This window comes from Lepidochelys kempii, chromosome 4, assembly GCF_965140265.1.
Source record: "Lepidochelys kempii isolate rLepKem1 chromosome 4, rLepKem1.hap2, whole genome shotgun sequence".
NCBI lineage: Eukaryota > Metazoa > Chordata > Testudines > Cheloniidae > Lepidochelys > Lepidochelys kempii.
Window position 1 is genome coordinate 118,579,019 of NC_133259.1, and position 26,088 is coordinate 118,605,106.

The following is a 26,088-nucleotide window of genomic DNA, read 5'->3' on the forward strand; positions in this document are numbered from 1 at the left end:
CTTTTTTCCTTCCTCTAGATGGTTTCTTAAAGTATACTCTGATCCTGTTCATTTTGCTAGCAAAATGGAGTCTAAATGCAGCAAGCAAATAGGTAAGAAACTCCATCTAAACTTTTGCATCTAATTTTATAGATATTTAAACGGCATTATATAAATTCCCAGAGCTAGATTTTACAGGGTTTGGTAATGTTTGCACCTTCTCATTTAGCTGTACTAGAATAGCAAAATTGCCATAGCAATTATGGTGCTGTAATATAGGATGGCTGGCATAAATTTCTGCCTACAACTAGATTTAAGCATAGCATATCTACTGAGTGTCTTTCATCCAGAGGTGCTTTACAGGCAATAGCCATGTGTCTAATTAATGTCTAGCAATATGATGTCTAGCATGTGTCTAAACTCTGAAGGTCTATTTTCTTGACTTTTCAATTTTATTTTATTGTTTTGCTCATAAATATTCATTCATACTTCAAGGCACATATATCAAGTAGATATGTAATATATTCCAGTCAAAAGAAATACATTAATAAACTATTCCATAGGTCTGACATTTAAAGTTCGTAAAGAAAAGAAGGAAAATTGGAAATTGAAAGCATTTACATATAATGAACACATGTTCACACACACGGTTCACATATATTTTTGTCTGAAACAGCCACAGCAGCCCATGTACCAGATGATCAGTTATTTTCTGACTATGGTTTATTTTGTTTTCCATTCTTTGACTTATTCCAATCATTATACTTCTAGACTAACATAAAGTCATAGATCTATTTAACAGGTACACCGTGCATGTATTCACATTTATTTACTATAGAACAAATCCTGCTACCCTTAGCTAAAGTATCAGTATCCCCAAAAGACCTGTTTCAGAGTGGTAGCTGTGTTAGTCTGTATCAGCAGAAAGAACGAGGAGGACTTGTGGCACCTTAGAGACTAACCTATTTATTTGAGCATAAGTTTTCGTAGGCTAAAGCCCACTTCATTAGATGCATGTAGTGGAAAATACAGTAGGAAGATACATATATATATATATATACAGAGAAGATGAAAAAATGGGGTTTGCCATACCAGCTCTAACGAGACCAGTCGATTAAGGTGGGCTATTATCAGCAGGAGAAAAAAACTTGTGTGTTGATAATTAGGATGGCCCGTTTCAAACAGTTGACAAGAAGGTGTGAGTAACAGTAGGGGGGAACATTAGCATGGGGAAATAGTTTTTAGTTAGTGTAATGACTCATTCACTCCCAGTCCTTATTCAAGCCTAATTTAATAGTGTCCAGTTTGCAGTTTAATTCCAGTTCTGCCTTTTTTCATTGGAGTCGGTTTTTGAAGTTTTTTTGTTGAATAATTGCGATTTTTAGGTCTGTAATTGAGCGTCCAGGGAGGTTGAAGTGTTCTCCAACTGGTTTTTGAATGTTCTAATTCTTGACGTCTGATTTGTGTCCATTTATGCTTTTGTGTAGAGGCTGTCCGGTTTGGCCAATGTACATGGCAGAGGGACATAGCTGGCACATGTTGGTAGATGTGCTGGTGAACAAGCCTCTGATAGTGTGGCTGATGTGATTAGGCCCTATGATGGTGTCCCCTGAATAGATATGTGGATAGAGTTGGCAATGGTCTTTGCTACAAAGATAGGTTCCTGGGTTAGTGTGTTTGTTATGTGGTGTGTGGTTGCTGGTGAGTATTTGCTCAGTGATTTCAGCTCTTAGTCAGTTCAGTTCTTTGGTGACTTCAGCTTGTAGTAGGGGAGCCTCAGTGCTGGTGCACTATTAGCCCAAAGTGAGCTCAGCAGCCTGTAACTAAACTTCTAATGAAATCAAAATTAGCTCTGATATTCCACAGTGGAGAGAGGAGGAAGTGCAATTAGCATGTAAGGCCCTCACCAAGGGGCCATGCCACCAAGTATTAATACTTGTCCACAGCCTCTCTCCATTCACAGAGTTTTGGAACCCATGACCCTTGCCTAGAGAGTACTACTTAGTTGATGGTGAGTCCCTCCATTATAACAAAAGGCCAAGTACAGTTCCAAGCACAGTTCCCATAATCAGGGTAATAACAATTTATTCTTCCTGCCCCAATAACAGAGACACTGGGGATCCCACAGCAGCCAAAGTGACCACTTGGGCAGCTATAGCCTCATTCTAGGCGGGGTAGGTGTGCCTATGCAAATGAGATCGGCCCCTGAAGTTCTTTTCCACAACTTGCCACACCTCACCACCAGATGTCAGGGTGGAGCTCATCCTGACACTGCTTACATAGGTAAAATCTGAGAATAATAAGAGCACTCACTTGTAATTACTGGATTGATTGGAAGAAAGCAGAAAAGACTTAATTTTAATGTTTGTTTTTGAAATTTGAAATCTTAAAAAAATGTCAATCAGCTCACGAGCTTTTCAAAAAATGGAGGAAAGAGGGGATTGAATTTTTTAACATCTTTCTAGCTTTTTTTTAAAAAAAAAATTTTTTTTGATGTATTAGTTACCACCAGAGCCAATTAGCATCCCTCAGACATGTTTTGGTCAGGGCAGCGTCCAGAAGAACCAATCACTGTTCCAGCCGAAGCAGGAATAAAGGTGATGGGGTGCTTTAACCAAATTTTCCCTAAGAAAACAGCAATCCAAAACACCAAATGCAGCTGTGGTGCATTTAACTCTAAGTAACACACATTTATGATGTTAGATGCATCCCTTTAACAGTGGGCATTGCCGATGTGGGGATATTTAGATTGCAGTCCCATCTCCATTCTTGTTTGGACCATACCAGCTCCTGCTTCCACAGGGTTTACTTATGGGGATTTTCTTTCTATCAAACTCACAAGTGGGTATTGCAAAATCTATTCGCCTCTTCTTTTTTTTTTCTAGTCTGTTACAAAAGTAGGTAAATGACCATTATGTTCATCTTTAAAGCAAGTGGAATTTTGAATACATTTTAAATACTGTTTTATATGGGTTGAAGGACTGTGAGATAGATTTGATGCCTTTATACAATACTGTAGTGCTCTAGAAAGCAATTGCTTGCTTCAAAGCATCAAAAAGTAATAAATCTCTCCTCACCATGAGTGCAATTCACAACAATGTCTTTGGCCATAATATTCTCCCTCGTTATGCTGAGTCACCATGATGTTAAATGCTTATGTAGTCATATTTTCAAATTAATGTATCTCCAAAACCTTATTATGCAGCTACGGGATCTTCTGAAGCAGTGATTAGTTATGCAAGTGCTGTGCCTGAAGAGATTAGCTTCCAGAGTGGAGACAAAATTGAAATCATTGGCTACTTCATAGAATGTCTGGAGTGGTTTGTTGGAAGACATATGTTGACGGGACAAATTGGTTTTGTAAAGACCAGCCACGTTAAACCTGACACCTCTGGAACTGAGTAAGTACTATGCATTATATTTTAACCAATGCATTTAAAGGGGCACAGTCAAAATTTTTTTTTAAAGTCTTTTAATATACCTTTTGTTTGTAAAACTCTTACATCTCTTTATGGAGAGAGTTTCCATTGTGTGACATGGAACAAAGAAAACTGTAGCATAAGCTGCTTCTCCTCCATTAGTAACCCAGATCCAAATGTGAGCAGTTCCTGTTGTCCCAGAAGGCACATCGTACCCACTTGATTCAGTCTATTTTTTTCTTGCCTTGGGTCTTTCATTTCAATAGTCTCCATACTCTGTGACCTCCAGTGATCCATATTAGACAGAGGCACCCAAGGATCACACTGGTACCCTCAGGCCACTGGCAGGTTAACTCCTAACTTTCCTAGGATAGATTGCAAACATTTCTATTCTGAGGTGTATGCAGTCTGTGGGCACTGCAGGCTGTATCATCTTGAACTGAGTGGAGCTCATTGATTCAAACATATGGAGGGTTTGCACATGGAAACAGTATGCTTATAAAACTTGCAGGTGCAATTTTTGAGGCCCATTTGAAAATTTGGCCCTAAAGATTATTGGAAAAGAAATATTGTGATACATGCAATCTTAGCACAGTGAATGACTGTTGTAATAAAATGCTACCATGATACACGAATATTGATAAAACTTCCTTTGATGTGCTTGAAAAAGGATTACCAGCATGCACAATTGGCATTATCAATATACATTTGTATGCACAGTTACCATTATCAATTTTGAACACACCACAATTGATTCTATGATAATGCAAAGATTTTCACCATTTCCTGTAACAAGCACAAAGTATAATAAACCCGTGCGTGGTTTGTTAGCAGGGTTTAAACCTTGGATCTTCAGCTCTGCAGCTGAGACCTATGACACTTGAACTAAAAGAGTTAGTCATTTAGCTGGAAGCAGTAGTAGGCTGATATCCTCTAGTGGGCAAGCTAATAAAGAGGGACAAAGTGCATATTATGTTCGTGTGCTGCATAATCCAAATATACTAATAACGCAAAGGAATAAGAAATATGATAGCTGTTATTCAAACTTACTATTCCCTTTTGTAGACAACAAAATCTGGATTTTCTTGATAAGGAAGAGAAATCTTTTTTCGCAAAAGAAAGAAATGTTGTGGAAGAGGATGTGGTGCATTTATTGAAGCAGACGTCAAATACAGAAGTTTGCACTGTGTATAGAGTAGGTAAGGATAGGTTCTATTCTTTGAGGGATGGATTCTCTCCTCCAGATGCATGCATAGTTCCCATTACTCCTCAGTTATTTTTGATTTCTTTCTGTATCTCAATGAGACGTTTTCCCCATTTATAGGCATTTTGAATGTTATTGGCAGGTGCATTTATATCACAGAAATTGCATGTGGAAAGTCCTTTTAGATCATCTACACGAATCTCCTGCTGACAAAAGACTGTCACTGCAGGGTATTCACCCAGACTTTTTTGTCCACTTTTGAATGACTCAAACAATGTGGCTCCAACATGCCTCCAAGAAACTTTTTCACAGTTGAATAGATCTTGCAGCTTTAAAATGTTACAGGTTGCTGCATTATAAAAGATGCAATGCATACAGCCAAATACTGTATTGTATTGTTCTCAGTTAAGGTTGAATACTAATGTAAACACACACCTTTATGCTTGAATGAGATTTCAAAGTGTAGAAAAATAGCTATAATATGTCAGTTCAAAGAAATAACATTCTCTTTCTCATAGCAGTGGCATTTTTGATGTAAAGTTATTATCATTATAAAAGCCCTCTCACTTTTCCATACACAGATAGAAACAATAGGGGGCCATTCTCCTCCCACTTTGCTATGAACAAAAATTGTAGGCCATACTGACAAGATGGGGGACTCTATCCTGGGAAGCAGCGACTTTGGAAAAGATTTGGAGGTGGTGGTGGATAATCGGCTGAACATGAGCTCCTGATGTGATGCGGTGGCCAAAAGGGCTAATGCAGTCCTTAGATACATAAACAGGGGAATCTCAAGTAGTAGTAGAGAGGTTATTTTACCTCTGCATTTGTCACTGGTGCAACCACTACTGGAATACTGTGTCCAGTCCTGAAAGGAAATTGGAGACGCTTCAGAGAAAAGCCATGAGAACACATCTTATAGTGTGTTTGGGAACGGGAGGCTTGTTGCATCTGAGTCCAGAGGTATTATCAGGTGATGGGAGCCTGTGGAGCTGATGGTAGGGGAACCTGGGCCCTCCCTACTCCACTGGACCCTGTGACTGGCAGGTTGGATATACAGCCTGGGGGCGGACGCCACCAAGTCTGTTCCCTGGGTCACTTCGTACCTCAACCTCTGTCCTTCCAAAGTCAAAACAGGGCCTGTTTATGGACTCATAGGGTGCAGGGGAAGGAGAGGTTCTCCCTGACAATGATCCAGAGGCTTTTCTTAAATGGCGGCCTGCCGTTCCTGGTCTCCATGAAGCCTTCAGCAGTGGGGCCTGGTTTGGGTAGTGTGGTACCTCCTGCAGGAGCTAACAGCATAGGACTGTTTGCTTACTCTGTCCACCTTGACTGAGCTCTGCCTCCAATGTGAGCATGCCCAGCAGGTGTGGCTGGATGGGGCCTTCTAGGCCCAAAACTGCTCATTAACACTTGGTTCCACAGGGTGGGGCTTATACATCCCATCACATAGTGATAGATTCAAGGAGCTCAATATATTTAGCATAACAAAGAGACGTTTAAGGTGTGACTTGATTAGTCTATAAGTACCTAAGTGCATAGGTACCGACTCCATGGGTGCTCCAACCCCAGAGCATCCATGGGGAAAAAAATAGCCGGTGCTCAGTGCCCACCAGTCACAGCTGTTTTTCGGTGCTGCCAAACAGCTGTTTGGTGGCTGGGGAGGGGCTTGGGAAAGGGCGGAGAGAGTGAGTGGAGGCCTCAGGGAGGGGGGTGGAGGAAGGCAGGAAGAGGCGGAGCCAGGGTGGGGCCTTGAAGGAGGGGGCAGAGTGAGGGTCAGGCCTTGAGGGAGGGGGAAGAGTGGGGCTGGGAAGAGGCAGAGTGAGGGCGGAGCTTTGAAGGAGGAGGTGGGGCCTCTGGGTGGGTGGAGCACCCCCGGGAAGAAAAAATACTCAGCACCTAGGCCTAGATGGGGAACAAATATTTAATAAAGGGCTCTTCAATCTAGTAAAATAAGGTATAACACGAGGTTGAAGCTAGATAAATTCAGACTGGAAATACGGCATAAATCTTTAATGCTAAGAGTACATAACCACTGGAACAACTTACTAAGGGTGGTGCTGGATTTTCTATCCCGGGCAAATTTAAAATCAAGATTGGATGTTTTTCTAAACGATATGCGTTCGGAATTTTTCTTGGAAAAGTCCTATGGCTTGTGTTAAACACGAGGTCAGACTAGATGATCACAATGGTCCATTCTGGCCTTGGAATCAGTCTCTTAAACTCAATGCCGCAGCTCTCACTGACTTTCGTGGAAATAGGATTAGGCTCCCATTCCCTAAGAACAGCTTCTTATGGTGTTTTTGAAATTGTCCCTTGCTGTGTTTGTCAAACACAACATTTGTCTAAAGAAAAATATCTCTCCTTGACTTTTACTAGGAGTACCATTTACTGAACATGACAGGATTTGCATGACATAAGAATCTGAAAATAATATCCTATTTAATCTGTGGCTCAGGTCCTCAGCTAGTATAAATCAACATAACTTCACTGAAGTCAGTGGAGCTACGTCAATATACACCAGCTGAAGATCTGACACTGTTGTCATCACAGAGTCCATGACCATGGTATAGAATTACTTACACACCCACACAAAATATTATCGCATTTATGCACACACACACACGCAAAATATTATGGCATTTATGCACAAAAGAATCAGAAGGGATGTACAACAAAGCAAATACTGCAAGTACCAGCATAAAGCCATTAATTAACTCCACATGTCATTCTAAATGCCTTCTAAAACAAAAACGTTTCAAACCTGCTTTAACGTGACTTAGCTCCATGAGTCTATATTTTAGACTTTCTGCCATATCCTTCACACTCTTCGCAGCTTTAGCTGGCATTTAGCATGTGAAGGACAGTGAACTCATTCATTATAATGTGAGTAACTGAATTTTATCCGAAACATCAATAGAAGAATATGCAATCAAACAAATTATCCTACAGCAATTGACATAAGCCAGAACTTGTTAAGGAACGAGATACCATTACCAGTTATGGAGGTTGTCTGCAATTGATTGGAAATCCTTTGTGGAAGATTTGATGGTCTGTTCTACATAATATGACCATTCTTAGCTCTTCTTTAGATGTGCTTTGTTAAACACACACACAGCATTTAAATCTGGATTGTGAATATAGCGCTTAGAAAATCTGTGTTATAATGTGTCAACCCAAAAAAACAGTATGTTATACCATTATGCTGCATTCAAGGGGACAGCTTTATATTTTTATACAGTCCCATCATAGAAACCAAAAATATATTCTAATATTACCACTAGATTATATAGATATTGTGTAATGCAACAGCCACCTACTATAATTCCAGGTCAGTTTTACATGTATAGCTGTACATTGCCATATGCTCAGGAAGAGGTACCATTACTCTTAAATATTACAGGTTGTTGTGCAGAGAATATGAACGACTGTAATAGTGTAGAAGAAGGGAGTCATAAGCATAGGAGTAGCTCACCAGTGAACTAAGCTTTTTGTTAATGTTTACAAGTTTATATAAATGATCCATTCTTTTTAACGTCCATAACGCACCTGAAATACTGTAGGTAGAAAGGCTTAAATAATCCTGCTGGAGAAAAGACAGAGTATAATTACTGGTACTATTTTCGTTTTCTTTCAGACAGATTAGAAGAATTAGAATTTCAGAACCCTCAAGAACAAGGTAAAATGTATAATATATTTTATATTATTTTTGATCATCTTAGGTCTTTGTTTCTGATCCTATTGTGGGAAAAATTAACAGGATTTCACATTTTAAAATCGTTTCTGTTTGGTATGATTCCCCCCCCACCCACCTTCTGTGCCTGTTCACAGAAAGGTTGTGTGGATCCCTATTGTTGTTATATGCTCCTTTTCAGATCTCCGTTTTCCCTTGCCATGCATTCCTGCAGTGAATTTCTCTGGCTAGGAAGGCAGAATGTGTTATGTGACACCCATGAAGTGTTCAGAATCTGCTACAAACACTTTCATGCTCTTAGGGTGTGATCATCTAATGAGCATTTTTCCTGATGATGTTTTGTTGTGTCCTTTAATATTATTATTTGTATTCCTGTCACATCTGAGTCCTACATCTTGGATCAGGGTTCAGTTGTGCAAAGCACTGAACACACATAACAATGAGATGGTCTTTCAAGCTTATATTCTAAATATAAAATGGGAATCCTGCTGGATAGTTTTGGGGATGGAGTTCTGTGGGAGTTCACAGAACTTTCTATATGTGCAGCCCCAATGAACAATTGAGTATCAATAAGAGTTTTTTTTCTAATTGACAAAATCTATGGGCAATTCCTCTCCCCTGTGCTAACCCCAACTACTCTGACCAGGGGACTTCCATATCCCGAGTGGCCTACCAAATCCTCCACATAGGTCCCCTCTCTCCCCATCCCCCGAACCATGCTAGTTCCATTGCTGGAGGGTGGAAGGAAGCAGGATTTGGCTTCTTATTTGCGATTGCACCAAACACAGCACAAATCTGACTCATTCTAGACTCATTTTCCATTAATTGAAAAAGGCTCATCACAGAAGCTATAGGCCTGCTACATCTTTAATCTTCCCAGCATACTCCTATGCTCAGAGAAACAAAGAGAGAACACAATATCATTACAGTTGTTAGGATGGCTTTTGATGAATGGGGTTGGTTGGAAAATTTCTATTAATTTTTTTTAGTTGAAAAATTGGGTTTTCAACTAAATGAAAATTTTTGTAGAGTGTTTTCTTTTCTTGAACATTATATATTTTTGTCAGAAAACAAAAGGCCCAAACTGATTTCATTTTATTTTATTTTGAGAGAGAGTGTTTTTGGCAGTTTCCACCTGAAATTTATTTCAATTTGTGGCAGTTTTCAGCAACCAAAACTTGCGGGGAGGGGGGGAGTTTTTTGGGTTTTTAAAAAAAAGTCAAAATTTTCAATGGGGGAAAACACCCACTTTCCCACTAGCTGTATTTATAACCCTCACACAATTATTCTGTTTCATTGAAGAGTATAAACATTAAACGTCTTCTCAAGGGAAAATGAAAGCTCTGTTTGTTTCAGAGTAACAGCCGTGTTAGTCTGTATTTGCAAAAAGAAAAGGAGTACTTGTGACAACTTAGAGACTAACCAATTTATTTGAGCATAAGCTTTCTAGCTCACGAAAGCTTATGCTCAAATAAATTGGTTAGTCTCTAAGGTGCCACAAGTACTCCAGCTCTATTTGTGTTTCTTTACACCATTGTCTGTCAATTAATTTTGCTTGAATTTCCTGCCCCATAAATCTGTCTATATTCTTGTATTTAGTTGGATCTTGCATTTAGTTGGATCACATAACTTGCTTTTGAATTGCAGAAATGCCACATCCCTCATCTAATACAGACTCCAGTAGAATGAGGGAGATGGTAAAAGAATCCCTTATGAAATGTAAAGATTTCCAGCTCCACTTGAAAGGGACATCTAGTCAAGGAAATGATTTTCCTAGCTCTTCAAATCAGCAGACCTGTGCCTTGGCTGAAGAGCCACGTTTCTGCATACAACAAGATGAAGAAGATCACGGGTCTGGGGTCTTTCAGGCATTATTGTTGTTCTTAAACAGTAAAGAGTATGAGGTGCACTTCAAAAACCTGTACGACTTCTCCTTCCCGTTTCTTAACACCACATTTTATGGCTACACTGGTGAAGAAGAACTGGTTGACTATTTTGGACTGGCAAGGGAGGCAGCAAAGAAAGCAAATCTGCCTTGGGCCCTAACAAGGCTATGCTTTCTCTTGGGTAGACTGTGTGTGAGAAAGCTCAAATTTTCCCAAGCTCGCGTTTATTTTGAAGAAGCCTTAGGAGCTATAAGAGGAGGTTTTAGTGATCTGTATCTTGTAGTTGCTCTTTATACAAATCTAACAGTCATCTACTTGAAACAGAAGAACAAAGGAAAATGTGCTCAGATTTTTGACAAGGTTACTTCCCTGCTTATGGGAATTCCCAACTACATCTGTAGCACTGACATGGAGTCAGACATTCTAAGGTACGCTTTAAAGAGGACAGTACTGAGTCAGAGCAAGCATGCAGAAGCCAGAGCATGCTTCCTCTTGGCAAAACATTACACAAAACTTAAACAGTATGAAGATGCACTACCATTTCTAGAAAGGCTGCAGCTTTTGAATAATGACTTGGATTTACAGAAGAGCTCGCTCTCAGCCGACTGCTATTTTAAACTAGGTGAGTCCTACAATCAAAAATGCTTGCCACACATTGTGCTAAGTTGCATAAAGGTTGCTTCTTCCCAGGGATCCTATACTCTAATGGACTCTTTGAGAAGCATTGATTTAGTCACCAAAAATGCTCCCAAACTCCATAGGCTGAGGAAAGCTGGGCAAATGCTCCCATCCCAAATTGCACCTTATCTCAGACAGGCACTTTCCTCAGCATTTACCAATGAGCAGCAAAAACTATGCAGCACAATTTATCTTAGCTTATCCGAACTCTACAGTCATCACAGACGGTATGGAGAAGCCATTGTTTATATGGAGAAAGTACTGGACTTCAATACTTCTGCCCATGTGGGAGAAACTATTAACCATTTAGTTTCACTTGCTTGGTTATATATTCTTCACAGGCAAAATACTGTCGCTTTGGCCATCCTAAATACCATTGTAGACTCTTCATTGAGTAGTCCTCAGCAGTTAGGTGTTATTTATAATATGACTGCCATTGCTTTGAAACGAACCAACAACATAAAGCAAGCTGCTGCGAGTTACTACAAGGCTCTGCACGTTTCAGAAGAGGCTGATATGGTACACAACCATGCTGTAGTTCTGGCTAATTTTGGAACTCTCTGCCTGCATTTAGCAGCCAATTGTTTGGCAGAGCACTACTATGTCAAAGCAGTCAAGCTATTCTCTGGACTTCCAAGCTTGGATGGTGGTCACAATTTTACTCAAGTCCTCCTCCAACTGGGACGCTATTATGCTAATGGAACTCATAAGAAAAGAGGACAATTTTATTATGAATGGGCATTATTGGTGGCAATGGAAACAAATCATTTGGAAAGTAAGTACATTTGTTTTTCAAATAAATTTTACTGTACCCTGGGAATTTGGGAATGTTTGCTATCTATATACATTTCAGCTCCTCCTTAAGCAATATTTTTTATTTTTAGTTGATGTGACAGTTATATGAGTGACTCAAAACCCAGAAATCTTGTGTTTACACTGAAAGCATGCATGTGAGAGAGGAGAGGGAGGATGGTCCAGTTGTTAGGCACTAGGCTGACTCAGAAGATATGATTTCAGTTCCCTGCCCTGTCACAGACTTCCTGTGTGACCTTGGAGAAGTCACTTAGCCTCTCTGTGTCTCAGTTTGCCATCTGTGAAATGGGGAGAAAATAGTGGGAAATAGTATTTCCCTATATGGCATATTGAAAACTGTGTTAAAATGCTAAGATATCACTTTAAATCTTAGGAGTTTTCCTAGTCTTGCTTGCAGGCTAGGGGTCTCTGTAGGAAAGCATGCAATCTGTGTCTTTCAGCTATCAGTCTGCAGAGAGCAGCCTCGAGCAAGGTTGGGTGAGTTGTGCCTGACTACCTTATGGAACAGTCTGCTTTCTCTCTCTCTCTCTCTCTGTTTTTTTAGTTCTTGCTTGTTAAAGTTTTGGAAATTAAGAAATAAAGCAATGTTATGTTGCAACCCTCCAGACAAAGTACTATGTGTTTTTATCTAACTTCTCTGTAGGCCATGATCATAATACCCTCCCTCGCAGGGCTGTTGTGAGGATAAAGACGTTAAAGATTGTGTGGAGCTCAGATGCTATGGTAATGAGGATTGTATAAGTACCTTCAATTGATAGGTTGCAAAGTTAGGCATTCAGAAGTTAGGAAATGCCAGAATTAAGGCCTCACAGGTTACTTCAATTCAGGTCCCTTTGTGCATATGCATTATGAGAGGGATAGCTCAGTGGTTTGAGCATTGGCCTGCTAAACCCAGGGTTGTGAGTTCAATCCTTGAGGGGGCCATTTAGGGATCTGGGGCAAAAATTGGGGATTGGTCCTGCTTTGAGCAGGGGGTTGGACTAGATGACCTCCTGAGGTCCCTTCCAACCCTGATATTCTATGATTCTATGAGACCATCTTTAATGATATGATCACATGCTATTTGGCAACGAGAAGTAACTGAGGCAGAGTCCTTGCTCTTTGAATAGTTTTTAGGGCTCTCGGAAATGGTGTAGAAAATGAAAATCTTGACAGAAAGAAACTAGTTCAATAATAAGAGTAAATGAAAAATGCCTGTGTGCCCTGCAGTATCTGGAGTGGAAATGAACTGTGTCGTAAACATGGAGCACATCCATTTTAATTTTAAATTGTAAAAATTAAGGAAAGTTTTCACTTACTTGATCTACCCAGCTACACTGTTGGTCTTTCTGAATGACACTTCATTGATCGGCAGGCAGAAGATGCAGAAAGAACAATGCTTTTAGCACCTTTTATTCCAGACACTAAGCATGAGTCATCTCTAGTCTTCACTAGTTAAGGCAGAGGGGGATGTGGAGGGTACATCTGCCATGGTACAGGGCTATGTTTGAAAAAGATATTATGTATGACAATGTTCCAGCAATTCCGGGTTACAACAACCCGAGTGAGTTCACTTAAGCCTTGTTTCATTTTTGTTTAAACTAAAGATTCATGTTGAGTGTTCATTTCTATTTCCTAATCTGGTTTCCCAGGTCAGCTCCAAGCTGTTCAGTTGCTGTGTCAATTCTACACTACAGTTGTTCCAGATGAAGCTCAGTGTGTCATTTACAATGAATATCAACTATCCTTGGCTCGGAAAATGTCAGACAAAGTTTTGGAGGGGCAAATTTTGGAAACCATCAGTCAGCTGTATCTCTCTTTAGGCACAGAAAGGTGAGGTCCATTTAAACGACTGATTTTTTGTTTTGTTTTGTACTCATGAGAAGATTTAGCTCTGGAGGCTGAAGTCAGCAGGCTGGGTATTGGCAATGGCAGGACAATCTTCTCCCACACTGTTCTGCCTATATACCTTAGCCTGGAATTGCAGAGTCTGCCTTCGCAGACGAGAGTTTAATTGGTGCGGCTTTTCCAATGACCTCCAGGCCAGATTTTCCAATGCTCAGCACTCATCGTTGGGGCCATCCTCAGCAGCCCCCCACAAGCTGAACTCTTCTGAAAATTTGCCGCATTGGTGTCACTGCTGTGACAATGACCGATGTTAACAAAAGTCACCATCACAGTTAATATGTGGAAACCTTTTCCACTAGAAACTGAACTGAGACTCTCTTGAATGGCTGCATATCCCCACGGTTATCTATCCTTCTGTTATAATACTCTTCCTGTCTGTGGTTTTACATGTATACTGCGGACACCTGCAAAGTTCCGTATTGCCAGTCAGAAGTGATTCAAATATTTTTTGGATGCAGCTATGCTTGGTGCTTCTTTGTTCAGAGTACATCACCCTGAGTGTTGACCACAGGACATCAGGATCAAACTTCTCACTTTATTGTCTGCATTAGTGATTCTGGTGCTCCAGTTACCTGAAACTTGAAATCAGATGCCACTGATAGAGTGGGTTATTACACTTCCTGGGTTTGTATCAGGCTTGCATCCCCAGTGAAATGAGTGTAATATTACAAGCCTAATTGTGAGAGGACATCTAGAAAAACTATTTTATTTAGGGGCAAATCCTGTCCCCTTCTCTGTGGCTGTTGATGGCCTTTGAGCAGCAGAACCAGCATAGTTCCACTGCGCAAGTGTGGGAGGCTGGATCCAAGTGAGTCATGCAGCCCTGGCAAAGGATAGTCCTCTTACACATATATCCCCTAGGTAGTAGCACAGAGGAGCCAGGAGAGAGGTGAGTGTGGGCAAGCCAGGGGCTGAGCTAAGGATCTGCCTATGTGAGGAGCCTTCCATTCCCTCACTGGGGGAGAAGCCATGTAAGTGCTCCACATCAGTCACTGGGAAAAAATAACCACTGCAGAGTGTCTACATGGCTGCGCTGTGGCCTGTGGAGACTAATTCCTTTCCCTACCTCCCTCTTTATCTCCACAGCACCTGGCCAGCTGTATTTGGTCCTGAGTTATATGTGAAGGGTCCACATAATAAAACCACAGCAAAACATAGTGCAATTAGCTGTCTGTACCAAGGAAAGCCTCAATTCCTAGAAGGCATGGCTGGTCAGAACTGACATGAATAGATAAAATATGTGGACACTTGTATAGTGCCAGGTTTTGGCCACTGCCATCTAGCTTTCATTTCCAGGAGCTTCACATTCTTCTCCTGGGGGCAATCTGTGCCAAAAAATTAAAAATTCTGTGCACAATATTTTAAAATTCTGCAAATTTTATTTATTAAAATAACACTACATAATCACACCAGTTTCAATTATTGTGGTAATTTATTTCAAAATATCAGCAAGTATGTCTGTAACAATATGGACATAAACAACAAATTTCCCCAGGAATAGAGAGTTAAAGAAACCCCTATGACATCCCAGTTCCTGTTTCTCTGCTGTTCCTCCCCCCCCCCCCACCCCGAGCCCAGGGATCCAGAGGGAGAAACAGCCTGATGCTCAGTCCCAGGCTTGCATGGAGTTTCCTAAGTACTGCCCTGTCCTTTCCTCAGGGCATGCTAGGGACTGCAGCTGCTAGGAATCCTCTAACTCAGTGGTTTTCAAACTTTTTTTCTGGTGACCCAGTTGAAGAAAATTGTTGATGCCTGTGACAAAACGGAGCTGGAGATGAGGGGTTTGGAGTGTGGGAGGGGCTCAGGGATGGGACAGAGGGTTGGGATGCAGGGGTGAGGGCTGTGGGGTGTGGCCGGGAATGAGGGGTTCATGGTGAGGGAGGGGGTTCTGGGCTGGGGCAGGGGGGTGGGGAGTGGGAGGGGGTCAGGGCTCTGGGCTGGGGATGAGGGGTTTGGGGTACAGGAGGGGCTCCGGGTTTGGGGGGGCTCAGGGCTGGGGCAGGGGATTGCGATACAGGTTTACCTCGGGCGGCTCCTAGTCAACAGCGCAGCAGGGGTGCTAAGGCAGGCTTCCTGCCTGTCCTGGCACCGTGGACCACACTGTGTCTGGAAGTGGCCAGCAGCAGGTCTGGCTCCTAGGCGGAGGTGTGCAAGCAGCTCCGTGTGGCTCTCGCCCACAGACACCGCCCCCCCGCTCCCATTGGCCGTTTCCCAGCCAATGGGAGTGTGGAGCCAGTGCTCGGGGTGGGGGCAGCATGTGGAGCCCTGTGGCCCCCCCGCCTAGGAGCTGGACCTGCTGCTGGCCGCTTCTGGGGTGCAGTGCGGTGTCAGAACAGGTGAGAACTAGCTTGCCTTAGCCAGGCAGCACCACCGACGGGACTTTCAACGGCCCAGTTGGTAGTCCTGACCAGAGCTGCTGCAACCCAGTGCCTTCCATTCCGCAACCCAGTACTGGGTCGCGACCCACAGTTTGAAAACCACTGATCTAGCTCCCTCTCCTTCCCCCCAGCCGAGTCCAGTGGCCCCTCATGGTGGCTAACAGCATTGCAGCCCATTTCTGTGGGAGGAAGGAAATTCTGTGCACACAATGTTAATTTCTGCAAAATTCTGCATTGTGTAGTGGCGCTGAATTCCCCCAGGAGTAATATTCATTTGGCTTAACTAAAGAAAAAACAAAGGAGCTGACTGCAAGAGTCTATCTACAGCTATAATAATTAAAAGTGTTTTACCCAGGGGCTCGGAGGAAGAGGTAGGCTGTGCACATGTCACTTGCTGAGCAATTGTTCAGTGATTTTGAGATCTGTGCTGGATGCATTGTCTGGATGTTTCTTCCCCTCCATTTTGATTCCTCTGATTAGGATTATTTCATCTCAGATTAAGTGGAGGTCATTTATTTGAGACTCTAGAATGCTTTAAACCAAGCTTGGTCAAGAAGGTTTTTCATAGGATTGGAGCCCTATGCAGTTTATGGCATGTCTTTATACTCCTTGAAAAGACATTTGATTAGCAGGGTATGTATTGTTAAAGCATTGCTAATATTTGGGATCCTCTTTGCGGTTTGAATAGTTTGTGTTAAGGATTCATTGTAATACCATGTAGTTCTTAATGTATTATTTGATATGCTTATGCTGTGTGTTCAGGGGAAAGGATATATTGGGAATGAATGTGGTCAGGATGACTGGATGACTGCTTCTGTAATTTGAGCATATTCTCATGCGACTTCCTGAGAAAGATCACTTACACATCTAGTGAAAAGTGTTACGTTGATATTTATGAGCACAAATGATCAGAATCTAGGTTATACTTCTCATCAGAAAGACATCTCTTTCAAGAGCAGTGTCCTAGCACTGACTCCAAGGGAAGAGTGCCATCTACTGAGTTAGTAACATCAGCTTAAGAAGCACCTGGGTTTTCTTCAGAGGTCTTTCACACAGGTACTGATCAGGCCTAACCTTGCTTAGATTACAGCTCAAGGTGATATAGTGAGAACAGGTTTATTTTTTGTGACTTAATGCGCCATCTGGAAAGAAAATAACTTGTTTATGCACCATAATGCTCTATGACAAGGATTGTAGAAACTAACCATCATGACAGCAGATTCAGGGCCTGGGAGAGGTTATTTCAATCTGTCTCTGATACTGCTCATGAGAAAGGACATATCTGGAAGAAACTATCCTAAAATATTACTTTATTACACTGGGAATTTAACAAAGCAAAGAGATGAAGGAATCAAACAAAACCAAACTGGAAGAGGTGAAAAATGTGAGAAGCTGGTTATTTACCAGAAACATCTGGGAAATATTATCCAATTATACCATAAAAAGAAGACATTTTGAAATCTGACAGAAAATAGTTAACCTACTTTTTATTACACAAGGAAGATATGCATCACAAAGTTATACATATGCACTCAGTTATTAGGATTTACTTTCTTTCTACTTTTTCCTAGGGCTTACAGATCAGCTCTGGAATATACCAAAAGAAGCCTTGGAATATTTATAGATCTTCAGAAGAAAGAGAAAGAGGCATATGCTTGGCTTCAGGCAGGAAAGATCTATTACATTCTGAGGCAGAATGAGCTAGTGGATCTTTATATTCAGGTATGCTGAATTTTATCTAGGCTTTAAAATAACTGTACCTCTGTGAAAATATGATGAATGAGATACAGATGGGATTATTATGGGTGATGTAGCAAAAAAGAAACTGTCTGTAATATAATGAGTCAAAAGAGCTCTTGTTTTGAATTGATTATGTGGGCTGCTTTGTTAAAGGTCTATCACAGAGGTGGACAAATTATGGCCCGCGGGCCACATCGGCCCACGGGACCCTCCTGCCCGGCCCCTGAGCTCCTGGCCCGGGAGGCTAGCCCCCGGCCCCTCCCCGGCTGTTTCCCTTCCCCTGCAGCCTCAGCTCACTCTGCCGCTGGTGCAACGCTCTGGGCAGCAGGGCTGCGAGCTCCTGGGGCAGTGCAGCTGCACAGCCCAGCCTGACCCGGTGCTCTGTGCTGCGCGGTGGTGTGGCTGGCTCCAGCCGGGGGCGGGGCTGTAGCAACACCAGCCACCGGTGCTCCAGGCAGCGCGGTAAGGGGGCAGGGAGCGGAGGGGTTGGATAGAGGGCAGGGGAGTTCGGGGTAGTAGGTGTGGATAGGGTGCAGGGCAGTCAGAGGGTGGGGAACAGGGGGGTTGAATGGAGGCAGGGGTCCCTGGGGATCAGTCAGGAAGGAGGCGGGGGTTGGATGGGGCGGCAGGGGGCAGTCGGGGTAGGGGTTCTGGGGGCAGTCAGGGGACAGGGAGAAGGGGTGGTTGGAGGGGGCAGGGGTCAGTCAAGAATGAGATGGGGGGTTGGATGAGGCGGTGGGGGGCAGTCAGGGGCGGGGGTTGCAGGGAGGGTCAGGGGACAGGGAGCGGAGGGGGGTGGATGGGGCAGGGGTCCCGGGGGGCCATCAGGGAACAGGGGTGGTTGGATGGGCCAAGAGTCCGGGGGGGGGGGGGGGGCTGGGACATGCCCCCCTCCCCTAACTGGCCCTCCATACAATTTCTGAAACCCGTTGCGGCCCTCAGGCCAAAAAATTTGCCCGCCCCGGTCTATCAGCATGTCTATGCAAAATTCTGTTTTAGATTTGCTGTTTGGCTATGAAACATCATTTGGGGAATGACTTCTCTGCTCATAAGAACATAAGAATAATCACGCTGGGTCACACCATAGTCCATCTAGCCCAGTATCCTGTCTTCAGACACTGGACAATGCCTAGGGTGACCAGAAGTCCCGATTTTATAGGGACAGTCCCGATTTTGGGGGTCTTTTCTTATATAGGCTCCTATTATCCCCCATCCCCATCCCGATTTTTCACACTTGCGGTCTGGTCACCCTAACAATGCCAGATGCTTCAGAGGGAATGGACAGAACAGGGCAATTATTGAGTGATCCATCCCTGTCATCTAGTCCCAGCATCTGACAGTCAGAGGATTAGGAACACCCAAAGCATGGGATGCGTCCCTGACCATCTTGACTAATAACCTTTGATGAACCTATCCTCCATAAACTTATCTAATTCTGTTGTGAATCCAGTTATAGGTGTGTCCTTCACAACATCCCCTGGCAACGAGTTCCACGGGTTGATTGAGCATTATGTGAAGAAGTACTTCCTTTTAAATCTTTTAAATCTGCTGCTTATTCATTTCATTGGGTTCTTACATAATGTGAAGGGATTAAAAAACGTTTCCTTATTCACTTTCTCCACATCATTCATGATTTTATAGACCTCTATCATATCCAGCCTTCGTCATCTCTTTTCTAATCTGAACAGTCCCAGTGTTTTTAATCTCTTCTCATATGGAAGCTCTTCCATGGTCATTTTTGCAGCCCTTCTCTTATCTATTTAGATTATAAAATGTTTGGAGGCTGGGATTGTCTTTTACTATGGGTATGTAATAGGCCCTAACTACCATAATAAAACAGAAATTAAATAAAAGGGTTATAAAACCTTATTAAGAGAGTTTGCAGAAAGTGAACAACAAGGCGCATGAGCCTATTGGGAATGAATTAATTTTAAAATATGACTGAGATTTCTTTGAAACCCTAATTTGACTATGGACACGCTATGTGCAGAAAGTGAGACTGTGTTTATTGAATACTATTCTCTGTGAGTCATTCAGTCACCTCTCTGGAATGCCCCAAAGAGCTTTACAATCTGTTACCAAGAATACTGACACTTTTTAGAAAAGATACATTACAGTGTTATTAATTTTCGCTAAACGAATCCACACACTTTATACTGTATTTCATCTGAGCAGAGTATTGAAGTGAAAGTCTCATACTGCTTAGACTTACTGTACAGTTTTGTGATCATAATTAAAATGAAGCTACTCTTGTCAAACAAATTAATGAAGTGCAGTTGGTGTTGCATTCTCTTTTTAGTGTATGTGCTCTTTTTTTGCCTGTCCACACAATTTAATCATTGGCAAGAATCATTGCATTGCAATGGCCACTGAATGAATTAGCAAGGTTCTGCTGTACTATTGCGATATATATGGCTATAATATTGATAAAGTAGGAATACTTAATTTTCTTTATTCACATGCTTTTTCCCACTATGTCTTGTAAATTATATCCTTCGGGATCAATAACTGAGTATCCTGTACATGGCAGCATTCCTTCATTTTATTGAGTGTGTCCTGACATTGCACTGTGTCTGAAATGGCATAAGTTCATTTCCCAGCAGCAAGACAGAGGGACAAATTCTTTGTTCACTTTAAGGGAACCTCACTCGGCTACATAATTAGAGCATTTGGCCACAGACTTAAACCTGAGCTATAAACCCTCACTCTGTGAAATATCCAATTTTCAATTCCTGTTTCTATCTAGATTAGCTGTTAAAGTGTATATGGTGTAGCTATTGAGTATGTATGCTACAGTACTAAAGAATACTGTATATTGGACTGAACAGCCTTACAGTGAAAAGAGATAGATAAGATGACGTAAGAAGACATTGCTGTCTCTAAGGTTTCTAATTTTGTACAGCAGGTACCAAAACCCATATACAATGCATTTCATTATGGGGTTTTAGTTCTGAATGAATAAAAATTACTTCGTAACAGAATGTGCATTTTTCTTCCTAGGTTGCTCAAGATGCTGCTCTTTGTAATGGGGATCCAAACTTAGGAATGGAATTGTTTGAAGCTGCAGGAGACATATTTTTCAATGGTACCTGGGAGAAGGAAAAAGCAGTGTCATTCTACAGGGTTAGTGATTGTTACTTATTATTTGTATTGTGGTGCTCATAGCAGCCCCAGTCATGGACGCCATTGTGCTCGGTGCAAACAGACTGTTCCTGCCCCAAAGAGCTTTACAATCTGTTCTATATTACTACTCTGAATTCTCTCAAATCCCTGGTTTCACTGAAGTAAATTGCAAAGCAACCTTTGACTTTGATAGGGCCAAATCCCATTTTTATATGCATAAAGCAAAGTACAGAATTTGCTAAATGTGAGACGAATATGGGCCATAGCAGTTATGAGTACACATGTTTTCTGGGCTTCAGCAATAACCAAACTGATCTTTTTATGCATGTGCTTATTTCAGGACAGGGCTCTTCCACTTGCCATTAAGACTGGAAACAAAAAGGCAGAACTCCGATTATGCAACAAACTAGTGCAATTGCTGGTAAATCTGCAGGATTCTGAGGACAGTCTGGAATATGCACAAGTATCCCTCACACTTAGTGTGAAGTTAGGTAAAGCTAATATTCACAGACTACTGACTGTCAGACTTCTATTATCATTGACAGAATTCTAGAGAAGAGTTGTCACTTCCTCCTTTGCATTTCGTGATGCTTTTTGCCAAGGTTCTGTGTGCTAGGAAGCCAATACCATTTTCCCTTCTGTTTTTGGATCCCCTCTAGCTGGAACAGGTGACAGTTCTTGAGTTCTATTAGTTTTTTGTTACATTTCTTAACTTAGCTGAGTCCGGTAATGTTCTGCCTAACATTTTCTTAATTAGTTCATAGAACTGTAAGTAGTGATCTGAGATTACATGTTTCAGGGGGCAATTTCCAGATGAGTCCATCTGAAATCTAGCAATTGTTAGCATTATCCCTCTCCAGGTCTCACTTACTGTACATGAGAAATGTGAGGAATGGAGACTTGATCTGACATGCTGCACCTTCCATGCTGACCAGAGAATATGGAGCAGTCTGTTAACATGAGACACAAGATATAGTTCTTAGTGTGTACCTGAATCTGCCAGATTCTTGTGTTTATGGGTAATTTCTCCTTGAGAATTTTCAAGTCCCTTGTTCCCCATTGTCTGAGTGCCTCACAATCTTTAATGTATTTATACTCAAAAGATACCTATGAGGTAGGGAAGTGCTATTACCCTATTTTACAAGTGGGGAAATGAGGCACAAAGAGATTAAATGACTTGCCCAAGGAAGCACAGGGAGTTTGTGGTAGAGCAGAGGTAGACCCTAGGTCTGCCAAATCCCAGGCTAATGCCACAACCACTGGATCATCCTTCCTCTCCTCCTTTCACATAAGACGGAGTGATTAATACTAATTAATTAGAAGTAGCCTTAAAGAGCTATCTGGGGCACTGTCTGTGACTTTGACTCCTTCCTTTCTTCAGTGATGAATAGAGCTGATAAAAAAATCAATAAAGAATTTGTGGATATTTTTCAAAATTTGTTACTTTCCCCCCAAATGTTGGTAATGTCAGACTTACTGAAACTTGTTAATATTTTTCTACTGTTAAACGTCGCTGATCAACTCTAGAGCTGGTTGAAAGAAAAGAAAATTTTGACAAAATCTTTGATCAGAATTTTTGGGGGAAAGGGGGGGAATTGGTAAAAATTTTTGATGGAAAATGTTGTTGAAATTAAGGCTATGTCAGTCACATCAAGTGATAAGAATGTAGTCAAGACCTGAGATCCTACTAACAGAGATTATCTCCTTTGATATGGGGTAAAGTACCACCAACCATAAAATATTAGATTATCCAACCAGTACTAAGAAAATCATTGTTTGATGCTAGAGTCCTCACAAAGGCATATGACACACCTACTCTCACACCCAAATATTTAACCATAAACTTAAAAACTAATCAATATATATCTTCCATAGGCTGGAAAAGAGGAAAGAGAGCAATTGCTATCATTTTTATTTTCAAATATTTTAAAGGCAATCATACTGCAGTGTTGGGGGGGGGGGAAGAGATATCTAACTACTTAAATTCAGCAACTCTTACTTAGAAATCAGAACTGCAGTATTTGGCCTTGGGTTTAGTCAGGCAAAGTGATTTTATATTGAATAAAGTTTAATTACCAGAACTAAATAAAAGGAAAGGTAGAACAGAAATAATACTTAAAGCAAAACACCTCACATATCTCAATGTGAGAGAATGTATCTTCTCCTCATTGTCTCTTAAATCGTATCCTCATTCACATGTTATTTCATTAGGAAATCAGCTAAATGAACGAATAGCATATCACAGACTGGCTACTATCCATCATCGCCTGGGTCAGTGCGAACTTGCTGAACACTTTTACTTAAAAGCGTTGTCCCTTTGCTCCTCTCCTCTGGAATTTGATGAGGAATCAATGTATTATGTGAAAGTGTATCTAATCCTAGGAGACATTATATTCTATGACCTAAAGGTGAGAAATATTTTTATTGATTGATTTGATTGCTGTAGCACCTAGGAGCTGTAGTTGTGGACAAGGATCCCATTATGTTAGGTCCTATACAAACAGAGAACAAAAACAAAGTCCCTGCCCCAAAGATCTTACAAACTACATTTGAGAGAAAAGGCAACAAATGGATAGAGACAGACAGAGATGGGAGAATACAGGGACACAATGAGATAATATTGGTCAGCACGATAGACTGTGGTCTCGGCATGCCAGCAACTTATCTATTCTCAAGTTTTTTGTAGGCATCCTGGAAAAAGAGAGTTTTGAGGAAGGACTGAAGGAAGACAGTGAATTAGTTTTGTGGATGTTTACAGGGAGCATTTCCCAAGTGTGAGGGGCAGCATGAAATAAGGAATAGAATGAGATACTAAAATAACAACTGTGGAAAATATATTTGCATCAGCTTATGTGTCAGCCCAGACATTTCACCTGGATAATCCTGCTACCCATGTATTTTGGGTGGAATAGCTCAGAGCTGTGGGGATTAGAGAGCTCAGTGCATTTTTAATGGAATATAGAGCTTTCTAGTACTTGGTACAAGTTCATCCCAAGTTCCTCAAGGACAGATTTCTAGCATACTGTTTATGAACTCTCATACCTATTGGTGCTCTTAGTGGAGAGACCAGGGACCAAATAAGCATGGAACCTGAACTGCCATCTCCTCCCCAGAGGTGGTCCCTCTTGTTCTGGTCTGAAGCAGAGTCATGGTGCAGTATGGAGAAGGTGGTTCCACTGTCTGCTCTGTGGATAAACAAAGTTTGCAGTCTTCACAGCCGTCAATCCAGCACTTTTCACAAATAGTACAGTCACAGTCACAGTCACAAACCAGATTGTTTTTAAAAAAAAATTCTACATACATTAGACAGAGAAAAAAAGTAATACTGATATATTGAAATGGAATGATATTGTGTAGAATAACCTATAGATAGGGAAGGTAAAATATCTGCGAAAGCATTAGAAAAAAGGATGGACCATACAGCAATATCTCAATAAAGATATGGAGAGAGGAGAATGGTTAATAGCTATCTAAGGGATAGAGTGGGAGCTCAGGGCCTAACCTGCTTAGATGTTTTAAAAACCTCACTAGGCACCTATCTGCATCTTTAGGGGGTCTAAATACCTTACAAAATCTGTCCGTAAGTGTCTAATCCTTAATTTTGCCTGAGTAGAGCATTTAGAATTGGGACCCAAATTATCTCTTGCTTTGATATCTAATAAACCAGGTTTGTATACTTCTTAATATAACATATATTCCTTTTTATTTCAGGATCCTTTTGATGCAGCAGGATATTATCATTTGGCACTTGCAGCTGCCATGGACTTGGGCAACAAAAAGGCTCAGCTGAAGATTTACACGAGGCTCGCAATAATCTACCACAATTTCCTTATGGATCGGGAGATGTCTCTTTTCTTCTATCAGAGAGCAAGAACCTTTGCAACAGAGCTTAACGTTCGGAGAATAAACCTGGCACCTGATCAGTATTATAAGAATGCAACATGGGTACCTGTGAAAAATGCCATGTGACAACCTACCAGGCAGCTAGAGAAATATCATTTTGGTTTTGTCAGACAACACCTAATGTTCCTTGATATTCTGTATTGTACATAATGTATATGGGACTTCAGTGCCACAGGCTAATGGCCCTGTCTAGACAACAGTGGGCAAAATTTCACTTTTGTTGACTCATGTGCAACCACATTTTCTTCAATGGAATTGGACATGGACATGTCAGGGCAGAATTTAGCCTAACTGAACTAACTAAAAAACCCACCCACAAACTTTTTTGTATTAGAAGACATTTTCTGTATTAAGTGCTTAAGTTCCTGGTTTTGAAAACTCATACAGGTCTTGGAATGTGATAAATATAAGTATGCAATGAAGTGTGGTAATAAAGCATTGTAGAGTGATAACATTCACTAGATAATCATGACCGCTTTTGTATTTAATGGGATCAACACCATTAAAATAGAGCCTAGGTGCTTTTGAAAATCTTATTGGGCACCTAGCTGCATCTTTATACACTTAATACCTTTAAAAATCTGGCTCTTAAGCACTTGAGCTCCTAAATCCCATTGACTTTCAATGAGACTTGGGTTCCGAAGTGCCTAAGTCCCATTTGAAAATGGAATTTAGGTTCTTAAGCCACTGGGGTGCTTTTGAAAATTTCACCCCAGATAAGATAGGTTTGATTCACTATTCATTTATGTTTCTAGGAACCTGAAAAATCTTCTGCTCAGAAGATATGATGCTGCTACATCCTTTAATATAGTCTGGGAACTGTGAATATCTGAACAGAGCAGTCAGCCTTGAAATCTTCCTAGATTATGAGAAGTTGAAGGTCTTGCCATAGGTCATTAGAAAGGTAATTTCCCCCAGATTTATAATAAGTTTCCAGATTCAAGTATTAACCTAGTGATGCAACAATCCGGGAGTTAATGCACCTCACTTCACAGCTGGGTATCGCAACCTGCAAACTTGAAGAACTTCAGCCCAAGTGTCTAATTATGATCTCTCCAGAATCGGGAAGATTGCAGGAGGCATTGCTTCTCCGCTCATTACTTTGCCTCTTGTCAATTTCTCACAGCCACAGCACAAGTCAGTTTTCTGTTCCAAGTTGTCATTCAGAATAAATATAATTATAGCAATTGGAAGTAGAGAGAGTCTATCATCACACTCATATTCCAGGAAGAGAAAATATACTTCTTCATCTGAAATTCAATTTTGCTGTAAAGGCCCATCTTCTTCTTTGCATCACTGCTTCCTGCTGCTGCCCTGGCACTGCAGACTCATACTCACATAGCATTTCAGTCCCCTACATTAATTCATTCTTATGAAGCGAGAG

General features: G+C 41.3%; 1 protein-coding gene across 4 annotated transcripts in view; it reads left to right on the top strand.

Moving 5' to 3' along the window:
• Positions 1–25,171, top strand: part of SH3TC1 (SH3 domain and tetratricopeptide repeats 1) — a 51,129-nt gene extending 25,958 nt beyond the window's left edge. For 3 of the 4 annotated variants that reach the window (XM_073342616.1, XM_073342617.1, XM_073342618.1), the window contains 11 exons: positions 19–92; positions 3,185–3,380; positions 4,464–4,597; positions 8,240–8,281; positions 9,944–11,635; positions 13,305–13,485; positions 17,510–17,660; positions 20,679–20,801; positions 21,142–21,292; positions 23,013–23,209; positions 24,513–25,171. In XM_073342616.1, coding sequence (XP_073198717.1) covers positions 19–92; positions 3,185–3,380; positions 4,464–4,597; positions 8,240–8,281; positions 9,944–11,635; positions 13,305–13,485; positions 17,510–17,660; positions 20,679–20,801; positions 21,142–21,292; positions 23,013–23,209; positions 24,513–24,770 — 3,199 coding nt within the window. In that variant the 3' untranslated portion in view covers positions 24,771–25,171. Of the gene's footprint in view, positions 1–18; positions 93–3,184; positions 3,381–4,463; positions 4,598–8,239; positions 8,282–9,943; positions 11,636–13,304; positions 13,486–17,509; positions 17,661–20,678; positions 20,802–21,141; positions 21,293–23,012; positions 23,210–24,512 lie in introns of those variants that run through there. The other variant, XM_073342619.1, reaches the window with a different exon arrangement.
• Positions 25,172–26,088: the final 917 nt, after the last annotated feature.